The 26,528-nt window shown below is 50.3% G+C and overlaps 1 protein-coding gene across 2 annotated transcripts in view; it reads left to right on the top strand.

The window, feature by feature from the left end:
* Nucleotides 1-23,613, top strand: part of Ppp1r16b (protein phosphatase 1 regulatory subunit 16B) — an 89,654-nt gene extending 66,041 nt beyond the window's left edge. For both annotated transcript variants that reach the window (XM_021663776.2, XM_021663784.2), the window contains exons 3-11: nucleotides 663-733; nucleotides 5,999-6,144; nucleotides 8,466-8,569; nucleotides 9,988-10,112; nucleotides 13,066-13,191; nucleotides 13,740-13,815; nucleotides 14,930-15,059; nucleotides 15,150-15,318; nucleotides 18,760-23,613. In XM_021663776.2, coding sequence (XP_021519451.1) covers nucleotides 663-733; nucleotides 5,999-6,144; nucleotides 8,466-8,569; nucleotides 9,988-10,112; nucleotides 13,066-13,191; nucleotides 13,740-13,815; nucleotides 14,930-15,059; nucleotides 15,150-15,318; nucleotides 18,760-19,269 — 1,457 coding nt within the window. In that variant the 3' untranslated portion in view covers nucleotides 19,270-23,613. The remainder of the gene's footprint in view (nucleotides 1-662; nucleotides 734-5,998; nucleotides 6,145-8,465; nucleotides 8,570-9,987; nucleotides 10,113-13,065; nucleotides 13,192-13,739; nucleotides 13,816-14,929; nucleotides 15,060-15,149; nucleotides 15,319-18,759) is intronic.
* Nucleotides 23,614-26,528: the final 2,915 nt, after the last annotated feature.

The following is a 26,528-nucleotide window of genomic DNA, read 5'->3' as shown; positions in this document are numbered from 1 at the left end:
GGTAAGAAAACAGGCACAGTGAGGGAAGTATGTTGACCCCGATCGCCCGGTCACGATGCAGGTTTTAGGGACAAAAAGTACTCCATATCAACAACCCATGCCAGCTCCTCAGCTCAGTCAGGAGTAGTGGCACCTTCTGTGACCCAGCTCTTCTGGAGGGAAGCTGAGGCAGGAGAATTGTAAGTTTGAGGTCTCCCTGGGCTACATAGCAAGTTCCAGGCTAGCCTGGGCTACTTAGCAAGACTTTTCTCTCAACACAAAACAAAGGCCAGAGGTATAGCTCAGTGGTTGAGCAGTTGCCTAGCATGCTCAAGGTCTCATCCCTAACAATGCTGCCCTCCCCCCCAAAACAAAAACAAAAACAAAAACAAAAATAACCTCAAGCTGCACAGATCTGTGACTGGCTCTTCGGAAGATGTGACAATTGTCAGCCCCTGTATGTGTGACCCAGCATAAGACAGGTCCTTCTTGAAAACCCTAGACCAAAGACATAGGTTCTGTGCCTCAGTTTCCTCATCTGTGAAATGAGAATGCTGTTAATATCTCGTTGTCCTTCTATTGGGTATATAAGCAAGACTGCGTTGGGGTCTGGAAGAGGGTGCAGCTTGCTGGGCTCCCACAGTGTAGGACAGGAACCTCACTCCTGTCCCTTCCTCTTGCAGTACGCTACTTCCTGAAGAACAAGGTCAGCCCTGATTTGTGTAATGAGGATGGACTCACAGCCTTGCATCAGGTAAGCTGGGGTCCCCTGGCCTCTCTGCTCCCCAGTAACTGGTGCTCCAGTCCCTCAGGGAAGAGGGAATGATGAGACAAGAGCACAGACAGCCCAGCTGAGAGGCCTTTGTCCTTTGGAGATGCCTGTGTCTGTCACAGACAGGCCCTCGGAGCCCCTGGCTGCACACACACACAGGCGTACAGTGACAGGCTCTGAAGACAGGGGCCTTTGTTCACTGTGTCCTCACTGCTGGCAGAGAAGATTTGCCTAGAAGCTGAGAATTGACAGGGCACATTCACAGCCACCAGGACATCCCACTCGCCCTGAGGACAAAGCCGATTGACTGTTGCTGTGTTGCCTAAGGTCACACGGCCTAGAACTATGGCCACGAAGCACGTGCTATCAAATACATGTCCTGTCCTAGGATGTGTGGTGACAGCCTTCCCTGCCTGGGGACAGTCTTGGCTGTCACAGCCCACATGGAAGCTTTGTCTTCCACAGCCTCCTAACCAGCTCCCAGTGTTCAGGCGGGTCCTGCCGTAATTCTTTCTCCAAACGCTGAACGTTTGCTCAAGTTCAGAGCTCCATTGTGTCTCCTTCCCAGGGCTGAGGGTAAAGAACAGATCTTGGCTGTTCTGCACAAGATGCTTGAGACCTGACCTGTGCAGTCTCTGCTTCTCCCGCCACACACACACACACACACACACACACACACACACACACACACCACACACGCACACAGGCACACACACACACACACACACACACACACACACACGCACGCACACATGCACACGCACACACACATGCACACGCGCGCGCACACACACACACACACACACACACACACACACACTCCAGCTCCCAGGCCTGGTCCCTCCCTTTCAGGTCTTTCACATCTTTTGCTTTATGTTGTTCCATGTGCTCAGGTATTCCTGTCCCCAGCAGGCACTTGAGAGTGGGCTGTGACAGAGGCGCTCTGTTTTGCCCAGCACTCCTCCTCTCTGATCAGTTAGCATAGTGTGGCACTCTGGAGTTGCCTCATCCCAGACTCCCAGCCTCACCACAGCGCAGCCCATGTCTTCTGCCCACTGTTATGCTCCAGCGTCTTGCCCCATGCTTATGTAGGAGGCACTCAACATGGGCATGCCGAATCGGTGGATAGCCACACTGTCACTCCCCTGTGCCATAGCCTGAGCTTCTGAGCAGATGGACTTAAGTGAAGCCTGATGGGAAGAAACCAGGCAGCTGGAATCCCACGGACAGAGACAAAGCACACATGCTCTGCCCATAAGATGCTGGGACACGGCCCTGCCCAGTCTTCAGCCCTGAGCCTGAGGGCTATCTGCATGTACCCTTGACCCTTCCTGTCCTCCAGGACTTCAGGCACCCACACTCAGGCAGCTGTCTCAGTAACCTCATGGTGACACCCATGGAAAATCCCCCAAACTCCAACTTCATTCATTCTGGAAGGCTGAGGATGTTCCAGACCCAAGAGCCTGAGTTAACGTGGACTTAAGACCTAGAAGCCAACCTCTGAGGCTGGGCAGTACCCACTAGCCACGGACATAATGGTAGGATAGCTTTAAGGATAGAGCTGTATCTGAGGCCTAGAACTGTCACTTGCATGTGACCTTGGACAAGTTCCTTAAGCCTTCTGCGTCTTTCTCACCTATGAGAAGGAAATAGTGTTTGTCTCCTTGGGTTGCAGAGAGGATTAAGTGTGCAGCTGTGAGCAGCATTGTATACGGCACTTACCACGGACTATGGAGAGAAGGTCCTGGGGCTAAGGGCACAGAGTGCTCTTGTAGGGTTCCTAGCTCTGGGGGTCAGGTTCAGGACCACCTGTGACTCCAGCTCCAGGGGATCTGACACCCTCTGCTGGCTTCTGTGAGCATCTGCGTGCACACATGCCTGCATACACACGTAATTATTTTTTAAAATCTTTTTAAAAAGATTTGAGTTGTGACTACAGTTTATCATGTGGCTGCTTCGCCGAGCACTTCAGTGATATCTCATTTCGATTGTCATAGCGACCCTCTGAAGCACTGTTGTTTACATCTCAAGAAGGGCTAAAGGGCAGCTCTGTTCCGTAGAATGTTCCACAAGGATAGGACTAAATGTTCTGTGTGTCTGTGTGGACCAGCTTTGTAGCCACAGAGTTCTGTGGCTAATGTGACAAGAACTGAGTTCTAACTCTTGTTTCATTTTAGTGACGTTAAATACAAATGAGCCTGTCACAGGCGAAACCTCTGGGCTCTAGGTCAAGCGGTGAACCGTGGCAGAGACATCGGTCGCCTTGACTGTCTGGATACCGTGGTTAGCAGAGTCCGGGGGCTCTCTCTAGGTGCTATCTTTGCCTTCATCGACTTTTTGTGGGGCCCTCGCTGGGGTTTGGGCTTCCTTCCATTTCTCACCACCCCACCCCCTCTACGTTCTTGTTGATCACAAGACTTCCTCCGGTCCAGCTTCTCTTGGGGGCCACTGGGCCTCTGGCAGCACACAGGAAAGAGAAAACTGCCCAGAGTCTGAGCTTAGCTGTGTAGAACTCACCTCTAACGCTCACACTTGTCTTGGGCTGCATTTCAACAATCCCCTTTTTGCTGACCCACTCTTGCATCAGGTGATCTGCTGGGGTCGTGGAGTTAGGCAGCCTCTGGGCTTACAGACTATGTGGGGTGATGTGACCGCAGGCACAGACATAGCCGCTGAGGTAATGCAGTGTGGTCAGCGTTCACACGCTGGAAGCAGAGGAGTCTGTGCAGCTCGAAGCTGGGAGGCAGTGGCTTGCCCCAAAGGAGAACTGAGACAGGCTTCCAAGAGGAAGGACACCTGAGCTGGGGCTTGAAGTAAGAGTCTGAGTGTGGGAATTTCATGTGTACGCGTAAGGGTTTGCCGGAAAGAAAAGGAACAGCATTTGAAGCAGAGGGGACAACCACAGAAGCACTAGAAAGCGGCTCAGCCTTCCGAGTTTGAGTTTGGGGGAGTAATTAGAAGGCATGGTGGGAGGCAGGACTGGCCAGGCTGGGAACAGGACCTTTGGAGTCAGACTGTTCGGATTTCAATCTAACTCTGTAGATTGATTTTTGTTATTGTGTGGATATCCTGTATTTTTAAAAATTATTTATTTATGTGTTATTCAATTAGCTTTTGTTGGATCTTGCTATGCAGCCTAGGCTAGAGCTGAACCTAGGCAGAATGGTCCTTCCGCCTTACCTCCCCCGTACTGAGAGTGTTGGATGTTGGGGATGCAGTCTTGAATAATTTCTTACTGTGTGTGTGTGTGTGTGTGTGTGTGTGTGTGTGTGTGTGTGTGACTTTGTGTTTCTTTGGGCCAGTGGGGAGAAGAGTACCCACCCCCCAGGCCTATTTCAAGGGTTAAATGCTGCAGTGAATGGCCACGGAGAAGCCTCGTGCCTGGCTCTAGGAGGTCTTCCAAAAGCATCAGCTGATAATGAAGTGGCATGCTGCGATCACCCCACTGTGTATTGCTACAAACAACAGGGAAGGCGCTTGCAGAGCCTCCCAAGGCTAGCTGATGAGTGCAGGTCTGCTGTTTCTCTTGGACTTGGGGAACCTTCCGAGGTTCGCAGACGTCAACCTGCAAAACTAGATACAGTGTAGCAGAGGCATCTGGAGGTAGAGAGAGTGCAGTGTTCCCTGAGCAGCAGAGATGGAGACAGACCCTGAGGAGACAAACGCTCGGATGCCTCTGTATTGGATGTGGGAAATGAAGAGGCAGGAGGAGTCAGCCAAAGGCAGGTACCACTTCCCACCCAGGTTCCACGGGGACTGCAGGGTCTGCTCCCCACCCCACATACCATTCTGCAGTGCACCCCTGCACCAGTCCTGGGATCACTCTCACAAGACTCCACAGCTCTGGGTATGCAGTCCCTTAGTCCTGTCTCCTTACTAGAGGGGATTGCCCACAGGTCTTCCTTTCTGCCTCTGCCTGGCTCCAGTGCCTGTGTCTCCCTCTACTGGCTGTGTTAGGCTACTGCATGGCTCTCCTGTCCACCTAAGATAGTGCAGCCATAATGAGCTGTATCTCGTCTGTCCAGAAAAAGTACCTTCAGATCCAGCCATGCTAGACCAGCTGGCAGAGAGAGAGAACTGGTTCTCTGGCACCATCTGTGCACACGGCTGTTCCTTTCCTGCATGTTCTTCTGGTTCAGAGTCCTGGCTTGCTGGGGATATGCCAGGAACTGTGGCAGTGTCCCTCCCCACACACCCCCCACCGGGCTTTTACACTGGTGCCCCTGATCTTTCAGCTGGCCTTCATGCCCTTCTCACCATATATATGGTTACTTATGTTGGCCAGGCCACCACCATCCCTTAACTAAGTGACTTCAACATAGCTTCTCTCCGTACCTCTTAATGTGGAGGACACACACACACGCACACACACACACACACAGAGTCCTCCAGATGGAACCAACAGAGTAAAATTTGTGGTTGTTATTGTTTTTTAAATAAGCAAGCCAGACATGCTCCTTTTATGAGTACAGTTCATACATGTCCCCCATCGCCCCGAAGACCAAACAAACCTGGCTTACCTGGGCAGTAGAGGTGAGTTCATGTCCCTGGTACACCTGTAGAGTGGCCATTGACACCATTCCCTGTCCTGGGAACCTGTGTTCTCTTGGGGGAGCTGCAGGGTTAGACCCTCCCAGCTCACTGGGGCTCACCCACCTATGCCCACAACTCCAGCCAGGTAGGGGCACAAACAGGCCATCGCCTTGAAGTGACTGTTCCTGGGCCCCCAGAACCTGCTGGGAAGAGTCTTCATCACTTGGGGACCTCTGGAAGACAGGCATTCCCAGGTCAGAAATTCTTAAAAGCTTCAAACAGAGATGCAGGACCATACCTTGGAGGCCACTGCCCCAAAGGAGGGTGTGGGCAGGGACCCCCAAACACACCTGAGCAATCCTGCTTGAGCTGAAGGGTAATTTAGGAGCCCCCCCCTTAAGATGTTGCCCGGAGAAAGCCGTCTGGGATTTTAAAAGCTCATTCAAATTGTATGCGGCTCTACTAGCACTCATAAAAAAGCCACTTTATAGCTGACTGGGCTTTTTGCTGAAGCTATTTTTATCTTTAACGTTATTAACGTCTCCAAGAGGTAAAGCGCCTCGCCTAAGTCCTGGGCACTACTTACAAGGTGGAAGCGACGGAGCTGGATTCAAACTCGGGCTGTCTGCCTCCGTTGTGCTTCTCACAGGTCCTTGTGGGGAGCGCCCCGGGCCACGCCCAGGCTCACTCTGCCTCTGTGTCCCTCCCTCCCAGTGCTGCATTGACAACTTTGAGGAGATCGTCAAGCTGCTGCTCTCCCACGGTGCGAATGTGAACGCCAAGGACAACGAGCTGTGGACGCCCCTGCACGCTGCGGCCACCTGCGGCCACATCAACCTGGTGAAGATCCTCGTCCAGTAGTACGTGCCTGCCTCCCGGGGCAGCCTGCCCTCCCTCCACGGATGGTGCCCCTCCTCCCCCCTAGGCAGCCTGCCCTCTCCTCCCCTTTCCTCTCTCCTTTCTTCCTTGCTCTTCCATTCCCCATCTTGTCTCCTCCCTCCACCATCAATTTTCTTCTATTTTCCTCCCCCAAATTCCCTTTTTCTCTTCTATCTGTGTCTTTACTGTTTGCTCTCTCTTTCTTTCCATCACTCTTGATTTCCTGGTCTTTTCTACGCTGTCTTTCTCTTTCTTTTACAACTTTTTGCTCTCTTTACAGTTTCTGTGTCAAAATGCCAATAGCGTACAGTTTACACTCCTATTTTTAAGTGTCACAGCCCATGCTGTTTCATCCATTTGCCTTGTTGTGCTGTCACCACCACTCAGCTCTGGAACTTGCTTCACCTTGCACAGCCCATAGCCGTTAGCAATGACCACTCCTCCCATCCTGTCCCTGCCTGTTCCCCGTCCATGCCCACCCCATACTCACCCCCAGACTACCATTCCCTCCGCCTCTCTACGCACCAGCAGCTCATTTAAGTGCAAGCAATGTTTATCTTTCCATGACTAGATGCTTTCACTTAGTACAACGTTCTCAAGGGTCATCATGTGGTAGAGGGTTCAGAGACAGAGTGTGTATCCATTTGTCCACTGATGGACGCTTGGTGCTGCTCCCCTTTGGCTGCTGTGGACAAGACCCTGCTTCCCATTTGATTTAGAAATATACCCAGATGTGGAATTTCTGGGCTCCGAGATAACCATCTTCATTTTTAAAGGGATTTACCTACTGCGTTCCCAGTTCCCCTTTCACTTTACATCCTGACCACGGGTCCTGTGCCAGGCACTGGGCACATGAGCTAAGAAAGCAAGACTGATGGGGGCGGGGTCCTAGAGACTGACAACATCTGAGTGTAGGGAGTCAGGGTGAGGGAGTCAGGCGACCACTTCCACAGGTCTTGGCAGAGCATCAGAGAGCCATCAGGTGCCTCCCAGGAGGCCCCTGAGGTGTGGCGGGAGGTGTGAGGAGGGCACAGCACCAGCCTAGCTTCGTGTACTTTCCTGCTGGTCTGTATTGGAATCACCTGAGGCATGAGTGTAAAATACATGTTCCCAGGCCCCCTGGGTTCTTCTGGAGTGGTGAAGAGAATCTTTGGAGGTGCATTTCATTTTCCTGGCTCCCCAGGTATTTCTGCCTTCAGTGCCCCACAGCCACACCTAGGTACCACTCTAGTCTCTATTACTGGGGTAAATACTCTGGCAGAACACAACCTATGAAAGAAAGGGCTTACTCAGTGGCTTACAGTTCCAAGTTGTAGTCGTTCATTGTGGGGAATCCAAGGCAGGGACTTGGAGCAGCAAGTCACACAGTCAAGGGCAGAGGGAAATGATTGCACATACTGCTTAGCACTCTCAGTTAGCTTTCTCTACTCTTACACAGGCCAGGGTCCAAACCCTAGGTATGATTTCACTCACTTTCAGGCCGAATCTTCCAGTGCCCAGTTAAAGCAATCAGGACAACACCCCTCCCCCCCCCATAGAATTGTCCACAGGCCAACCTGATCTAGACAATGTTTCATTGAGACTTTTTTCCCCAAGCTATCCTAGGTCATGTCAGATTAGAACTACCCATCACAGGTGCCATTGGCCTAAAGGGCAAGTTCTTCCAAGGTGCCCCCAGGGCTCTGTTCTGCCCATATCTTAGCCAGTCCTTTGCAGAAGGGGTTCAAAGAAGAGGAATATTCATACTGGTGAAAGTTGGCATAGAGCATGGAGTAAAAAGGTCTGACCTGTGAGAGACTTGCGTTTGGATCTTGACCCTATCCTATCCAAGCTGTGTGGCCTGAGACATGTGATTGAGGCTTTCTGGATCATTGTCTCCTCTTGAGTGAGGTGAGGCTACAGTAGCGTCTCTCAGGGAGACTCCTTAAGATAACGTGTGCAAAGGACTTTCATCTAGCCCGGTTTCAAGCAGGCAGTGGGCTAGAGGTCCTGCTCCTGCTTACATCATTTTTCATTATTGTTGCTAGAGAAGGCTTTGCCATCTGTCTGGAAGTGCCAATCTGCTGATGGAACTCATCTGAGACCTTGCTCCCTTCATGCTGGGACCCCAGAATCAGGAGTCACTGCATTCCTGGGATATATGGAGGGAAGGGAAGAGCGTCACTTAAGTGGGGCTACGTCTCAGTGGGGTCATGGCTGCTGGGGAGTGCAGTGAGGCTGTGGGTGAGAAGCCAGATGATGGAAGCAGCCAGACCAACCCAGCCACGCCTTCTTGGTTCTCACTCTGACCCTTTCTCTGCAGTGGGGCTGACCTGCTTGCTGTCAACTCTGATGGGAACATGCCATATGACCTCTGTGAGGATGAACCCACCCTGGATGTCATTGAGACCTGCATGGCGTACCAAGGCAAGGGGGAGCAGTATGTTATACCATGAGCACAGCGCGGTACTGCACGGAACATGGTTACCATGGCTGGGAACGGCGCGGTAGCAGGCTGTGTACCTGCCAGCCTCGTGCTCAGCTCCCAATAACTGGGACAGGTCCTTGTTATTATTGTCATCTGTGTGATTAAGAGATAGGGACGTGAAAAGGCCTGGAAACACACGCCCTGGAGAGGGAGATACTGTTCTCCCTGTCACCCACACACGCGGGCGGCCTCAGCTGGCCTCCTCTCCTGTTTGTCAGCTGTGACAACTCAATTCAGTCAGCACTCACCGTAAAGATATGTCCCCATTTGGGAACATGGGAAGAAGTCAAGAACATTTGCGGGTGCCGCTCGGTGCCAGGCACCAAGCCGCCTGCCAGGGGCCCGGATAAACAAGATGTGGGCTATTCTCAGCTCGCAGTGAGCTTTAGAGGGAAGCGCATGGAACAATGAGAGGCACCTGCCCGTCCCAGCTCCCTGCAAGCGTGCTTGCAGAGCGCCCTCTAATACAGAAGGTCTTAAATCCAGACCTGCAGCTGCGGCCTGAGGCCCTGCCGGGTCCTCCTCTCAGCTCTGTCCCCACATCTCTGTGGTCACTATTGATTTGACGTCCTTACTCCCTGGCGCCTTCATTTCCCCCATTAATTGGCTGTAGAAAGCTGTTTAATAACTCTGTGCCAACCTGGTGAAACTACGGACTCCCCAGGGGAGTTATAAAGCTGCTGCGGTATAAAGAAAGCGGACAGAGTCATCTTCCAACATAGCTACCAAAATATTTTAAAATGTGCTACGTAGCGGCCATTAACTCTTTCAAGGACTAGAGGATGTGGTATGAAATTAGCTTGAGTTTCTGTTGGCCATAGGCTCACAGGCACTGCAAATTGTTCTGATGTCAAAGTAGGCATGTAACTTCTTTTTTAATCGCTTCAGGTTTACAGATTGCCCCAAATTCTACCCAAAGGAACCTGATCCCATGGATTTTGTGTGTGCTTGTTTGTTTGTTTTTAGTGGGCCACTGTTTTCTCTCCTTAAGTAGCCACCAGAACAAGCACACTTTTGTTAGCTAGAGGTTTGGGCTTTAACATGTCTGGAGCTGGAATGGCTCTTGCCTGTAATCCTAGCAACGGGAGGCTGAGGCAGGAGAACTGTCACAAGTCTGAGGCCAGCCTGGGCTACAGAGTGAGACCCTGTCTGAGAAAACCTACTAGGTGCCAGGAAGGAATGGCCCTTGTCCTGTGAGTCAGCTCATGGCGTTTGTGTTCAGCAGGCCCAGGGACAGTGATCTCGGGCAGATTTGCGCAGACTCTGGGGAGTAGGAACCATGCCTCGCCATCTGCACTTCTGGCTCTGCTTGGGACCCAGACCTGACGCTGTTGACTAACCTCTTGCCTCCGTGCAGGTATCACCCAGGAGAAGATCAATGAGATGCGGGCAGCTCCCGAGCAGAAGATGATATCAGACATTCACTGCATGATTGCAGCGGGCCAGGATCTGGACTGGGTAGATGCCCAGGGTGCCACACTGGTGAGGAGACAGGCTGGGCTGGTTTGGGTTGGGGCAAGTACCAGAACCAAGACCAGCTGGGGCTAAACTGGATCTGGTTCCTGGTAGGGTGAAAGCCTACACAGGTGCGACCTCGGGCCTCCTCTAGACCCCCTGCTGCTCCTGGAATATGGGAGATTAAGGTTTAGGGTCCAGCCATTCTCACCTGGGGCTGGGAATCAGGAGTTCCGGGACTTGGCTCTGATGTCCACCTGCATTGTCCCCATGGCAGTGCCTACACTCCTCAAGGATGCCATTTGCCCACTCACCCACACAATCTTACTTTGTATCATTGGTTCCTTGCCTCCTGCGCCCTCAAAAACCACCGCCCTTCTCATTCACCCCTACCTGAGGCCACTGTAACAGATTCTATCACTCCATCCATCTGTCCATCTGTCTGCCCATTTATCAGCTGTCAGTCTATCCAGGCAACACATGGTTAGAAAGACCTCCTTTGTGCCATCTCTGTGCTTTACTAGTCCTTGAAGAGATCAACGACCGAGCCTTCCTCTTTTTCTCAGAACCATCTAGTTAGCAATGCTCATCTTTGTGACCCAGCTATCACTGTTAGCAGCTTAAGGAAACCTCCTCCCCTCCTCCAGGCCCTCAACAGCGGAAGCTCAGGTTTGCGGAGAGTCTGCTTCTGCAGTCTCTAAGCAGAAAACTGAAACATGGTTCCAGAGGTCCCCACTTCAAGGTCTACACACTGTCCTAGGCTTGGGCTCCATGCAGGTCATGGGCATCCAGGGGCTCAAGTTCAGCAAACAGGGCTCATCACTATTAGGGTTACCTCATTGCACTTAGAGCCGACTTGGGGCACTAGATTTGTTGATTGGGCTTCGCTCACTAACTCTTGGCCTCTGACTTCTGACCTCTGCTTCATGTCCACCACTGTTAGACAAGCCCCTGCTCAGATCTCCTGCTGAGCTCAGCACTGAAGGATAGGGTCAGGCTTCGATACTGAATGCTGCTGTTTTTGTGATGACCCCAGCCACCTGGGCCAGGCATGTACCAAGTCTTTCTAGTTAACGGGAGGTAATAGTGTCTTCCTCACAAGAAAACTGGGAGAACTGAGTGACATTCAGCAGGTGTTGATCACAGTCTGGAAACTTGGTATATTGATCACAGTTCTATGTCAGTCTCCAACTCGTGTTTCTGTTTCCATCTCTTCACATATATTCGGCCAACACTAGACCTCTGAAATATAGCCCCAGCCCTTATTCATTTATTTTTGAGACAGGGTCTTGCTATGCCCAAGCTGACACTGAGCCCATGACCTTCTGTTCCTGCCTCCCAAGTGATGGGGCTCCAGGCGAGTGCCACCCTGCTGGCTTCCACAGCCTTTCTTCTCATCAGCAATGTCTCTGTAGGAATCACACTTTCTATTTCCTGGCTAAGTACCTGCTGTGCCCCTGTGCTTTGAGGTATCTGTCTGGCCAGCAAGGTTTCATTCTCCACAACTGGCAAACATCAGATGTATAAATCAGATAAGTGTACTAATCTTCATGTGCTACTTAACATATCGTGGTGTAGGTTTGTTTTGAAAATTAAAAAAGAGAAACTGCTCTTATCATAACCTCAGAGCAACCCCCCCCAAACACACACACAGAGGAAACGTGATGATCAGGACCACACCCTAACCTGAGCTATGACTTCTCTGTCCCAGTGACTTGCATCATAGACCCCAAACCCTTTCCGACCTCTAGATCATTCCCAGTCAGTCTTCAGCTGGCCTCACTAGACTGTCACTTCTTTCCGCTCTGTGACTGAACAGTTGTTTTTCTTTGTCTCACCTTCTTCTCCCTCCTTCGCTCATTCTTATGAGATAACTTGCCATCATGCTCACCACCCAGTGCTAAGCACTTTCATTTCTGAATGACTGGACAGTGGAGCAACTGAGGTCTACTTGGGGCCAGCCATGACAGGCAGCCATGACAGGCAGCCATGACAGGCAGCCATGACAGGCAGCCATGACAGGCAGCCATGACAGGCAGCCATGACAGGCAGCCTTGAGTGGTGCTGGATAGAAGAGTTAAGACCTCAACTTCAGTGGTAGTTTATGCCCATAATCCCAGTACATATAACTATTGCAAGTGGAGACTATCTTGGGCTACAGAATGAGATCTTTTCTCATTAATTAACTGAATGAATGAATGAACGAACTAGTTGGGACCTCACTGTGGGCAGCGTGAGTCTTCCCATTACAGGTATCAATTGCTTGTAGCTGCACAACAACCAGCCTTGTAGGGTAGACTCTATGTTGTAAACACAATGTTTCTACACAGCAGGGAATGAAGAACTGCTTGGCTGGGTGCCTCCGGTTTGACATTTCCCATGGGGTTGGCCAGGGCTGCAGTCACATTTGAAGCTGGTCTCCTTCACGATGGTTTCCTTGCATGGCTGACATTAGTGTTGTCAGTTGGCTCCTTACACTTGCCTCCTTACAACTTCTCCTCAGGGCTGGCTACCTGAGGTGGCTGCCTCCTCCCTGACAAATCCAAGAGTGCATAAGGTAGGAGCATCCACACCTTTCATGCCCCAGCCTCAGAAATCATACACTGCTGCCACTTCTAATATCCTCTTGGTTACAAGTGAGTCACTCCCTCTGGTCTACACTCAAAGGCAGAGCAATCAAATCCCACATTGTAAAGAAAGGTATGTCAATGAATAGGTAGGCATATTTTCAAATGACCACAGTGGGCCCCTGAGACCCCTTCTTCGGAGCTCAGGTGAAGAGCTCATCTCTCTTCACCATTCTACCTCTTTATTTCACACTTGGTAATCCCCTGCAGCCTTCCTGGCTGGTGTTGCCACCTCATTCTGTTCCATTTTCTGGCCCCAAGGATGCTCTGAGGCTTGGGGTGAGAAAGGACACCCTGCTTCCAAATGTGGAACCAACCTTCTTAGGAATGCTGACTCCTTTCCTCTCTTCCAGTTACACATAGCTGGAGCCAATGGGTACCTGCGGGCAGCTGAACTCCTCCTGGACCATGGAGTGCGCGTGGATGTGAAGGATTGGGATGGCTGGGAGCCTCTGCACGCAGCAGCCTTCTGGGGACAGGTACTTCCCACCCACTGTGGCGTAGTCAGGCACAAGGTAAACTGCTGATAGCGAGTCCTTTGGGCAGGCAGTTGGTGCAAGAGAGCAAGGAGCCACTTAAGGCACTGGCCACAGTGAGTATGTGGGAGATGAGAAGGCTCAGAGGTTGCAAACACATTGGCCAACTGTATCCTAACAGAATGAGAATCAAATTTGCCCAGTAGAAAAATCCCCTTGATTTCTGCTCTGTGTGGTTTCTCTAGAGTGTTTCCCAGATGTGATTTCAGCCTTTGCAGCCATCCATAGATACTGACAGCTGTAGAATTATAAACCCCTCCTCCTCCTGCTTCTCCTCCTTATAGTAACCAAGGCATGCTGGGAGGTGGCACCAAACCCATTACTTCTGACAGGGCTCTCTCATGGCTCCAGGGTACAGGACCTCCTCCAGGAATCAACTTTCCTCCATCATTCCTTGTGTCACATCCTAAAAGGTCTTGGGGTACTCTGTTCAAAAGCTAGGCTTTCTGAGTCCTGGGTATGGGGGACATGAACTTCTTCCTCTGTTACAGATGCCAATGGCAGAGCTGTTGGTGTCCCATGGAGCTAGTCTCAGTGCCAGGACATCCATGGATGAGATGCCAATAGGTAAGACAACTTCATACTTTGTGTGTTACATACTCATCGGGGTTTTTTTTTTTTATGGTGGGTAGCCATGTGGTGGAGCACATAGCTTCATGCTGAAGGTAAGTAGGTAAGTAGAGATAATATGGATGGATGGATGGATGGATGGATGGATGGATGGATGGGTAAATAAATACATTGACCAACCGGCAGGCAGGCAGACAGACGGACAGACGGACAGATGGACGGATGATGAATGGGTGGATGGATGAGTAGGGTAGATAGGTAATGTGATGTGGGATATCGTGGCAGATAGATGATGGATGTGTAGGTGGGTGGATAGATAAGTGATGGGTGGGCTGGGGATGAACCTATGGACAAATAATCTGGTTAAGCTGTAGGTGGACAGGTGGACAGAGGTATTCTATGGATTGACTGGTGGGATTTAGGGATTTCTCAGCAACATTACTTCATTTCCTGCTCCAGGGATCTGCTTGTTTTTCTCAAAGCTCATACCAGGGAGACTTGACTCTCCCAGGGATTATCAAGGGTTTGTGTCCTATTGCTTTTCTGTTGCTGTGATGAAACACTGACCAAAAGTGACTCAGGAAGGAAAGGGTCTACTGGGCCTGCACTTCACAGTCCATCACTGAGGAAACTCAAGGCAGGAATTGAAGGAGAGGCCATGGAGGAATGCTGCTTACTGGCTTGCCCGTGTGGCTTAGCCTCCCTGCTTTGTTGTACAGCCCTGTCCACCTTCCCCAGGGGTGGCACTGCCCATGTGGGCTGGCCCCTCCTGCATTAACCATTCTTGAGAAAATGCCCACAGACTTGCTCACAGGACAGTCTGATGGAGGAAATCTCTCAGTTGAGACTCCCTCTTTCCAGATATGCCTAGGTTTGTGCCAAGTTGACAAAACCTACTAGCATGGTATGAATCCTTCAGTCTTAGCTGGGAACTTCAGGAGTTGGGGGGCCCAGGTCTCCCATTACCACACTCCTCTAAGGAAATAATCAGGGTTCTTTCCCCCTCTATGCTCCAGAAGCTTCTCAGAGTTTCTGGTGGGTTTGCATGGTGGCTCCTGTGGTATGGAGACCTTTACCCTGCCTTCTGCAACTGACTCTTGTACTCCTTCAGACCTGTGTGAGGAAGAGGAGTTCAAGGTCCTGCTGTTGGAGCTTAAACACAAGCATGACGTGATCATGAAGTCCCAGCTGAGGCACAAGTCGTCCCTGAGCCGGAGGACATCCAGTGCAGGCAGCCGCGGGTGAGTGGTACAAGGCAGCCAGGGGCCCCTGCATGTGCCAGCCTGTGGCTCCTGGGCACAGCTTCCCAGCACCTCCTCTGTCCCCTTCAGGAAGGTGGTGCGTCGAGCCAGCCTGTCAGACAGAACCAACCTGTACCGGAAAGAGTATGAGGGAGAGGCCATCTTGTGGCAACAACGGTGTGCCGCCGAGGACCAGCGTACTTCCACCTACAATGGAGACATCAGGGAGACCAGGACAGACCAGGAGAACAAGGACCCGGTGAGGGACCTCCTACCCTGCCTGCCTCAGTGTCGGCCACTGCCTTGGGAAGAGAACAGGGCCCAGCCTTAACTGAGAAGCATCAAAGGGAAATAGCTGGGCAGTGTCCTTAAATAGCTGGCTCCTGTCTAATGATGGTGGCTGATGTTGTTAAGGAGGTGACCCTTGGGTGGACTAGTCAGAGCTGAGGCCTTTTTACATGAGAGGGCCTCATAATTGGCAGGGACAGAGTGACTGTCCTAGGCCTGCTTGTCCCCCAAGAGATCTGGTTCTGAGGCTCAGCAGGACAGTTACCCTAGCAGTTATAAGCCAAAACCTTCTTTTATGGGGACATAAGATTTGAGAATGGTGTTTATTAAGATGCCATCTGGTTGAAGAGGTGGTCTGGAAAATGTAGTGGGACTCTGAGACAGTCTCAAAGAGCTGTTCTAGCAGCCGCCAGTGGCCCTGGATTCTAGGTGCTCTCGGAAGATGGTGTGTGATCTTCTTCAGCTGTGGCATCAGAGGTCAAGCTGGGGGCTTAAAATGGTGGACATTCATGGGTCTGAAGTCTAAAATGAAGATGCTGACAGGGTTGGTTCTTCTTGGTGCTTCTGAAGGGGAGGTCAACTTCTGGTGGCTTGGGTGGCCCTTCACCTTTAGCATGGCTTTGATCTCTGCCCCTGTCTTCACAAGCCTTCCTTTCTGTGTATGTGTGCACCTCTGTTTCCTTTCTGTTTCAAACATGTTTGTGTGTATATGGCATGTTTCCAGGTATGTGCATATACATATGCGTGCTCATAGGTGGAGGCCAGACGTCAATGTCCTCAGCCACTCTCCACTGTTTCTTTTGAGACTGGATGTCTCACTGAATCTGGCACTCACCAATTAGCTAGACCGGCTGGCCAGTGAGCCCCCGAGGACCACTTGTCTCTGCTCATTCTGCCTTCAGGTTGCAGACCCGATTGGCCACACTTAGCTTTTTTAGTGGATGATGGGAGTCCAAACTCAGGTGTTAATTCATGTAGCAGGCCTTTACCAACCAAGTCATCAATTTGGCCTCTCTGTTTTCTTATAAGAGCCTCAGTCATCAGATCAGGGCCCATCCCAATCTAATAAAATCTCATAATTATTTCTTGAGCCAAATAACTTTATTTGTTCACTGCTTGCCTCTGAAGCACTCTTCAGTGACATCCTTGCTCTGGCTCTATTCCATAGTCTAGAACTACAATGTAACCACATAGCTATAACCACCTCACAGGGCTTCCCCTCTAGATCAGTTTTGTGCAGACTTGCCCATTCCTCTAGTTTCTTCTCATCATCAGCCTTAATTAGGTTGATTTGGTGCTCGGTACAAGGACCTCCACGTGCTTTCATGTGTAGCTCACCACAGATGGGTGCAGGCACACGAAGATGGACTAGGCGCCTGTCCAAGGCTTTAACAGCTTCTTGAATTCCACGGGTTGGGTTATCGTGGGTGAGAGGGGCCTTCAGAACCTCTAGCATTGATACCTGTTATGCCTCCAGCCAGGAACGTTTTCCGTGGCTGTGGTGATGGGCTAGGGGTGAGGCTGAATCCTGAATTCACAGAGCTTCCATGTCCCCAACAGCAGCAGGGAAGAGCCCTTGTCGTAATCCAGTGACATTTGCAAAGAGAATCACTGGACTCAGACACTAAGTATATCGTTTTCTCTCTCTCTCAGTAACAGGCCTTGAGAGTTGAAGCAGTTTTGTGTTTATAGAAAAATAAGTGGAGTGAGTGCTCAGGGTGGTGTAGAGTGTTTGCCGTGTACAAAAGGGCAGGAGTGTGGACCCCCAGCACACACATTGAAGGAAAAAAAAAAAAAAGCCAACCAGGTGTGGTGGTGTACACCTTTGATCCCAGCACTAAGAAGGTAGAGGCATGTATATCTCTGTGAGTTCAAGGCCGGCCTGGCCTAGCCTATATAGTGAGTTACAGGACAGCCAGGGCTACATGATGAGATGCTGTCTCAAAAAAAAAAAAATTAAATTTTAAAAAAGCCAGACTGTATGGTCTACCTGTCTGTAATTCTAGTGCCTGGGAGATGGAGACAGGAGAACCCCTGGGGCTTTCTGGTCAGTCGTTCTAGCTGAATTGGTGACCTCCAGGTTCAGGGAGAGACCTTTGGTCTCAACACACACACATGCATAGCCACGTGCCTTTACACATACCAAGCGCGCGCGCGCGCGCGCGCGCACACACACACACACACACACACACACACACACGCAAAACTAACTAGGTGGGAAATTGCCCTGAGGTTCTATTATTTCTGTACTGCACGTGCTGTCGCTGATGAGCCAGCACTGATGCACACATCACAGTAGAGTTGCTCTGTGTTTCTGTGTTGAAGTCTGTGGACTCCACTGCCACAGTATCATGCAACATGCGTTCACTGTCCCAGACCATCCCCGTTGTCCCGCTGGAGCCCATTTGTGACAGCACATGCACGTGTGTGTGTGTGTGTGTGTGTGTGTGTGTGTGTGTGTACACAGGGCTTTGCTCTGTAACCCAAGCCTTGATCCCATGATCCTCCTGCCTTAGCCGTCTAAGTGCTGGGATTACAGGCTCATGCCACCTTGCCTGAGCTATCTCGCCAAACCTTCAGTCCGATTCTTTTATATTTGGGCAACTGTCCTCTTTCTTGTCATGTGTGTCACAAATGATTTCCCAGGTTTTTTTTTAAATATGTGTCTCGTGACTTTGCTCATGATGACTCTGCAGCGGGCTCCATCTTTGGTAGTGTCAGCTGTTTCTACCTTTTTGTTTATAGTTTATGGACATTGGCTCCCTTTCAAGCACTTATTATTCAAGGACTATTGATGTGTATAGGTGTGAGACTATCAAGTGAAGTGGAGAGATGCTGGAAATACAGGGGAAGGGTTACAAGTGATTGGGAGAGCATGCTAACTAAAATTGACTTACACACACACAGACACACACACACACACAGGAATTTATTGACTCACCTAACTGAAAAGGTCTGGGCCCAGAAGGAACTAGGAGTTGAGAATATACCATGAGGTCAGTCTCCCTGCGTCCAATCCTCCTTGAAGTCAGCTTCTCTTACAAGCAGAAAAAGGACCTTTGACCCTGTGCTTTCTCAGCCCAGAGCTTACGACATCTTTACCAACTGCAATTCTTTCAGAAACATCTTCCCCGTTGTTCTAACAAAAGTCTCAACGTTGAGTTGCACTGATTCCATTTCTATTAGCTCATTCCAGGACGCTGGCAATAAAATATGCTCCTTAGGCAAGCCTGGAGTCATACATCAGGCCTGGGGATGGGATGGGCATTGGTCTGCCCTACCAGAACACTGGCCAGGAAACACTGGCCCCAAAGCTACATGGAGATAGAGAAGCAGATGGGGGATGGGTTCCAGCACTCAGCAGACCCTGTAGCTGAGAGGAGATACTGATGCTGTCCTCCCTTCCCCCCAGAACCCCAGGCTGGAGAAGCCCGTGCTGCTCTCAGAATTCTCTACCAAGATCTCACGGGGAGAGCTGGATGGGCCTGTGGAGAATGGCCTCCGGGCCCCCGTCAGCACCTACCAGTACGCGCTGGCCAATGGGGACATATGGAAGATGCACGAGATGCCTGACTACAGCATGGCCTACGGTAACCCCGGTGTGGCTGATGTCCCCCCACCCTGGAGTGGCTTCAAGGAGCAGAGCCCCCAAACGCTCCTGGAGCTGAAGAGGCAGAGGGCCGCAGCCAAGCTGCTCAGCCATCCATTTTTAAGCACCCACCTGGGCAGCAGCGTAGCCAGGTCGGGCGAGAGCAGCAGCGAAGGCAAGGCCCCTTTGATTGGAGGCAGAACTTCCCCCTACAGCAGCAACGGGACCTCGGTGTATTACACAGTCACCAGCGGAGACCCCCCGCTCTTGAAGTTCAAGGCCCCCATGGAGGAGATGGAGGAGAAAGTTCACGGCTGCTGCCGGATCTCCTAGTGTCTGAGAGTTGGAAGAGAGAGCTGCCTCGGAGAGGGGCCTCGGAATCCAAGCCAGTCCAACAGCCCTGGCTGGGGAGGTGTCCGAGGGCAGGCGGGGAGAGGTGGGGTCTGCTTTCTAGAGGAATGCTGACCTTACCTCATGCCCACCTGCCCATAGCGTCCCTACTCCCCTCTGTGCTGCTTTCTTGCCTCAATGCCTGCATCTGAAGCATAGCGGCCCCGACTCACTCTGCAGTCTCATTCAGGGAGGGTGGGCTTGGGCTATCAGTTCTGTACTTGGTAAAGGCTTCTTTGGACCAGGACTAACACTCACCCCCTTTATACCCACACACACACATACACACACACACACACACACACACACACACACACACACACACAGTGTGCAGGAATGTTACACCTGAGCTCTTGGGAAGAAGATTGGGCTGAGAATTTGTGAGTTATTCCAAGAAGAATGAGTTCAAGACAGTCTTGGCACCACTACCAATTGGCTTTCACTGGGGGAAAGGCCTGCCTAGCTGAGACCCACAATTCTGCATTAGAGTCTTACCAGGCTGGGTCACCACCTACACCTAGCAGGGGCAGGAAGTCCTTTGTGTTCCGGGGAGCCAGGAATCAATATGGATCAGATCAGTGGGTCCAGGCCTGCTCCCCACAGCCTTGCCGAGAGCCACTCATGCACATGTCAGTAGAAAGGTAGAGGACTGTACAAGAGTCAAGCTGGAAAGCCAGACCACCCCACTCTTAAGAGAAACCAAATCTTGTTTTGGTCTTCCGTGGAAGCACAGGAGTTGGGTCGGGTGCAGCACATTGGTATTTCAAACTACATTTGGTTAAAGCATTCTTTGAGGCTGTAAAATTCCAGGTGGGAGGTAACTGAATTTGCCTTCTCCCAAGATAGCGTCACAGTTGGGGTTTATTGTCTGGTGTTTTTGAAAAATGAGTTTCATCGGGAGCTTCTGTGGGGGCCTCCCAGGGGAGGGAGGAGTGCGTCGCTGAGAAGACCCTGGTTAACACTGGTATAACACAGCATCCTGGCTGATCTTTGTGGTTTCCAGGCCGTTTTGATCCAGCCCAACTCAGCCTGCCCTTCTCAGCCTGAGCCATCACCCTGAGCAGTTGAGGCTTGCCTGTACCCCACCCTCTGCTTTATACAGCTGAGTGTGCAGAGTGAATGCTCGGGCCCTCCAAGCTTCGCCTTTTCTGCAATGCTGTGTAAGACATGTTTGCCAAGCCTCACTTGTCGGCTCCTGCCAGCGGGTCTCAAAGCTTCCAGCCTGCTTCTACTGGAGTGGTAATGCCCAAAGCTGCAAACTGAGGTGCCCAGGGTCACACTCGTGTCCTGCGTTCAGGATAGCGGTGGCATGGCTGGAGTTGGCTCTCCCTCCAGCTGTACAGCTTTGCTGCCCTAGTCTTCCTGATGCTGGGGAAAAATCCCACGCCACATCACCATCACATTCCCACGACCCCATTGAAACTGTGCTCCATACCTTGGGTTCGACACCCTGGCTCCACCAAAACCTTCTGGTGTAACTAGCACACCACACCTTTGTTCTTTGCTTTGTGTTCCTTTTATCTGTCCCCAGACTACCTCCTTAGAGCCCGGAGAGGGTCCCTAAGCCTGGATTCAGATGCAGGGGAGAGATGCCCTTTATGGCCCCCGGTTCCACTCCCTTAGGAGTTAGGCCTGCCATTTGTTGGTCTCTGTCCCTACTGTGGCCTTGGGACCTCGGCCAAAGATGAATCAGGACCTGACTAAGTTAGACCAATGCTTTATCAGGACCAGGAGTGTGGGCCAGAGAGTGCCCTGGAGGCTGCTGGATGCGGAAGGAGGTGCACAACATAAGGTCATCCCCAGCTCCAGGATGAATGTAATCTGGCATGGTGGGGTGGCACAGGAAACCAAAGATGGTTTCCTGAATCCCTGGGACCTCAGCTAGGCTCCGCAGCCCATGGCTGAACGAGGAGATGATCAAAACACCCACCTGTGGCTTTAAACTGCTCTTTAGCTCTGACAGACACTGAAATGCCTTTTGGAGACGACTTTAGCCACAAGGTGGGCAGTGCCCAGGCAGCAGCCACATACTCCTCGGAGTCAGCTGCCCAGGGGTTTTTGGGCTCTTTGCTGGGGGAGGAGGCAGAGAGTGAAGGTATTTTTTGCCCTCTCTGAGCCATTCAGGCTATTCAAATCCTCCTCCACCCTCAGCACTTCTTTCTGGGCCATTCCTTTCTGTCTGAGGGATGGGAAAATCAGCTGCCTCCTCCATGGGAGCTAGCCTCAGACAGTGTGGATTCATGGGCTTTTGTTCATGTTTTCCATCAGGGATAAGCAAATGTTCCCTGTTTGGGCGCCAAGTCCCCAGGGCACTTTCCCTGTGACTCTTTGGAATATTGAGAGCCATGATGAGGAATAACCTCCAGCACATGAGCCAGGGCCACCCACTCACTCACCCATGTCACCTACTGAGGTGGTGAGACACCCCCAAACTGATGTTAGTTTCTGCAGATAACAGTCCAGCTAAGCATTGAAGACTTTGATCCCTTGAGGACAGTGGGCATCCTCAGACTCATCCATTGTTCTAATCAGAGTGCCTGCATCCCAGACCAACGCCCCAGTGCTTTGCAGCTCCTGCAGTTCTGAGTGTGAACCTCCTTAGCTGGGACACAGCATTATGGCCACACCTAGATAACATTTGCCTCTAAGTGCAGATACTAGATCTCAGGCCCCAGGCAGACACCACACCAGTCCATTTAGAGCCCTCAGAGGTAGCCTTCAAGCCAGCATCCCTGGAGAACAACATAAGAGCAGTCTGCGATCAGTGCCTGGAAGAAACAGAAGTCTGAAATTTGTTGCCAAATGTGCCCCAAGCATTTACAGTCGTCTCCTGCTCATTTTTGCTCATGAACTCTACCATCTTCTCCCCTACCCCACCAATGGATATTGGGAGGGTGAACTCCTCCTCTTCATATCAAACATTTCCTTGTGTGTCAGCCTCTCTCCCTGGAAGGTGTGGATACAGGGGCAAGGCCGAAGCCTGGCAAGGTTACCAGATGCCTCCCTCCTACCAGGAACCTGTGTCTTGGTAGCCATCCTTGGCAAACTGAAGACATCTATTTCCAAACCAGGTGCCCCACAGTTTCCTGTGAGCTGTGGTCCTTGCACCCGTTTTATGCTCCCCGAACAATTAGAAATTGGTAGCTATCACCAGATTGTGACTTTCTGGCCAGTAGCTCAGGGAATTGGAATGAATCCTAAGTCCAGGTCTACTGAAGACTTTGGGGGATATAATTCTTTATCAGATATGCAGTATTAATGAATCTTCTCTACATTGTTTGATCAAATTTTAGATGCTTGGAAAGATTGCCAGAGGGTGGCCCTCATCCGGGTGTAGTGGCAGATACCTTTATTCCCAGCACCAGGGAGGCAGAGGCATGTGATATATCTCTGAGTTTAAGGCCAGCCTGGACTACAGAGTGAGTTCCAGACCAGCCAGGACTACACAGAGAAACTCTGTCTCAAACAAAAACAAAACAAAACAACAACAACAACAAAGAAACACTCAAATAAATAAAAATAAAATATGGCCTCTGGGTTGGCCTACCACAGCCTAGTTTTGTAACAGTGTGAGACTCTCGGTTCTTAGTGTCCAATACTCCTTGATCCTGGGCTTTCTCTCCCACCTGCTGTCCCAAAGCGGGTCACTGGGATAACTTCCAGAGGGGCCATCCTTACATGATGTCAGAAGGATTGTCCGAGCTCTCGCTATCTGTAGCCTGACGATAGCCTCCCCTTCCCCAGGGCACAGAAAAGCCAAGGGTCACATGGCCAAGGCCACACTCCACTGAAGTGACCCACCCACTTTCCTAGAACGCCCTAGACTTTTCCTCCACAGGAGTCCCTTGTTAGCCAGAGGGCCTGCTTTTTGTGGGCACTTCAAGGGCCACCTCAAGTGCGGGGCCTGGCTCTGCACACCGGGAGAAGTCTGCAGACACCCAGCCCTCCGCAATAAATCACCAGACCAGAAGCCACTGATGTACAGAGAACACTTAAGAAAAAAAAAATGTATTTTATGTGAAAAAAGTTAAAACTCTGTATACTGTATCAGCAGCTTTGTGTAAAAAATGGCAATCAAAAGAATCTAATATATTTAAAACTTTTTTTAAAAAGAAATTCTCATGGATCTTTGATATTGTACTGAAGTAGCTCCACGCCTCCAAGATGGGGTCTGACCATATCCCCAAGGAGCCCGTGTCCCAGGAGTTACTTCCAGCTGCCAAGGCCTGTGACGGAATTCGCTGTTATGGATTTTTAATTAAGATTATTAAATTCCTTTTAATAACACCTGTTGGTCTGACTGTGCTTATTCCTGTGCACTTAAACCTGCATGGGGCTGACTTGAGTTCTACAAGAGACGGTGCCAGGGAGGCTCCTAGACCTGCCTATACCCAGAAGGCTCTGCCAGGAGTCTCCCAGGGCAGGGGAAGCTTTGGGAATTCAAAGGTGGAACTGAAGTGAAAACTTTTGAATGCAAAGAAAAAGATAGGTGTGGGCTTTATCCCGTCAGATATTCCCTTTGAAATCATACGACGCCCTACAGCAGTTTGATTTTTGCAGTTTGATTGATGACATTTATATAAAATCAAGGTGGCCCCTCCTCTGCTCCATACTCGGAACATACTGGCTTATTCCTGGGCCTTCCCATGGTCCCTCTGGGCTTTCTATCTTAGCTTGTAGCGGAGAACAATACTCTACCTCATTCAACAGGACCATAGGTAAAGCTCTGATTATTCTCACTTTTAACCCAGGAAATAGACAAACAGTGGTTGTACAGCCCCCAGGCCATGGCTCCTGCCCTTATTACATGCAAGAACTGGGATCCTGAATGAGGAAGTATCTCTCTTGTAGCCTTCTGGAGACTGGATGCCAGAGTGGGGACACAGTGAAGTTTCCACCCCTGGGCTTGAATAACTTCCCTGAGTAGGCTGGGACCAGGAAAGGATGCAGAGAGGGAGATGCATCCTAACAGCAGTACTCATCTGTTCTAAGCTTACTGAGGTGGAGGCAGGGAATTAGGAATTCAAGGTCATCCTCGGCTACAAGATGAGTTTGGGGCCAGCCCAGGCTATAGGAAACCCTGCCTCAGAAGACCAAGATCACATTTTGTGGTGCTTTATAGTGGTACATACGCTTTATTAGCACAAAGTTGTCTGCTGGACTTGTCACGGTGGAACTCATGGTGACCCCAACCAGAGGTTCTGGCACAGCAGTTGTGGCATGAATCTGCTTAGAGAGGGTCGAGGAAAGAACCATGGGGCATCAAGTGCAGGCCACTTATTTGAGGGTCCAGGCTGCAGAAGTGAAGAGGTAGGAGGATCTACACCCATGAAATGGTTATTTTAAGATGAACAGTATATGGAACTAGAGAGATGGCTCAGTGGTTAAGAGTCTATATCGCTTTTGCAGAGGACTCAAGTTGGCTTCCCAATACCCTTGTTGTGTGGCTTGCAAACACATGGAACTTCAGCTTTGGGTCGGGGTAGGAGGGATTTGATGACTCTGATCTTCAGAGACACCTGTTCTCATATGTACATACCTCCCTGCCCCAATATCTATGAACAAATATATTTTTAAAAGATGGACAATATTGAGGAGAGCATGGTGGTAGTCCTCTGTAGTCCCAGTTCTTGGGAGGCCAAGGCAGGAAGATCAAGAGTTCAAGTCCTGCCTAGATAACAAAGTGAAACCTTGTCTCAAAGTAAGCATTATTTTAACGGGAAAACTGACAGCGTGGGAGAGAGGAGGGAATTGCTGGATATCTACAGGGTAGTGATAGAAAAGCAGGGAGCTATTGCCCGGGCAGAAAGTTGGCCAGGCTCTGGCACAGCCTACCCATGCAAACAGAAGACAGACATGGTGATCACCTGTGAACATTCTTTTACGACTATTTGTGTCCTATGAACATATTTTCTCTGTAAAATAGAAGAGAAAGGACACAGAAAAAAAGCATCACGAAGGATAGAAATGTAGGCCAACAGGCATTTTTCTTTTTTTTTTTTTAAATTATTTTTAGTTAGCATATAACTGCATTAGCAGCCAATTTTAAAGACAAACTTCAGATCGTGAATGTGAGGTACAGTCAGTCAACAAACATGGTCCTATTTTTCCCCCTCCTCTATCTCTCTATGGTTGTCTGAGTGCAAGTAGAGGGTGGAGTTTAAATATCATTGAGGTGTTGCTGGGCAAAAAAAAAAAAAAAAAATCAAGTGAGAGAGAGAAACAAGGCCATCAGTGAAGGAGTGGGTACCACAGTGGATTAGTATATAGATTTTCACAGTGCATATAAGATGTGTCTATTATATATACTGTATGTATCCTATATATAGTACATAAAGTATATATATAATATAGTATATAATATATTAGATAGACTGTAGAGGTACTATATTGGCATATACTATATGTACTATATCTCGTATATATTGTATAGGGATATATACTTCTAGTACACAGTATATAGACAGTATATATTATATCCATGTATGTGTGCATATATATGTGTGTGCATATGTATATAGATAATATGTTCCCAGGCTTCTGTAGCTTAGCATGGGCTTGAATTTGCTACGCAGCACAAGGTGGCTTTGAACTCCAGATCCTCTTGCCCCAGCCTCCCACGTGCTAGAGGGCTTTGCACCATTGGGGAAAAAAAAGTCTATTTATTTTTGTTTGTTGAATGTGTTTATTTGTGCTTCGCGTGTGCATACGGTACCTGCGGATACCTGAAAGGGCGCTGAATCCTCTGGAACCATTAGAGGCAGTTGGGAGCCACCAAGTGAGACAAGAGCCAAATTCAGATCCTCTGGAAGTGCTCTTAGCTGCTGAAACACCTCTCCAGTCTCCTTTTTGTTTTAAACAAGTACATGATTAGATGCAGGGTGGAATGACAATGAGGTTGATCACACCTAAATATGAAAGTCCCGGAGCAAGTCCCACTCCTAGTCCTGGCCTTGGAGCGCCACGTTGTGGGGCAGCAGGCAGGGGGCGCCCTGGGACAGCGCCGGGCTGTGTTCCTTGCTGGGACAGTTCTGGGGACACTAGGGGCGGGGTAAACTCAGATTTAAATTCCGTTTAGCCACCAGGCAGGGAGAGCAGAGGGTGGGCGGGTCCGGGCTCAGGGAGCAACCAATAGCAATGAGGGAGGGGGCGGGGCCTCAGGGGCGCCTGGAAGACAGAGAGCCAATGGGAGGGCCTGGGCG

Source organism: Meriones unguiculatus, chromosome 4 (assembly GCF_030254825.1).
Source record: "Meriones unguiculatus strain TT.TT164.6M chromosome 4, Bangor_MerUng_6.1, whole genome shotgun sequence".
NCBI classification, from domain to species: Eukaryota; Metazoa; Chordata; class Mammalia; order Rodentia; family Muridae; genus Meriones; species Meriones unguiculatus.
Note: the sequence above shows the minus strand (reverse complement) of the source record. Positions and strands in the feature narration are given on the sequence as shown.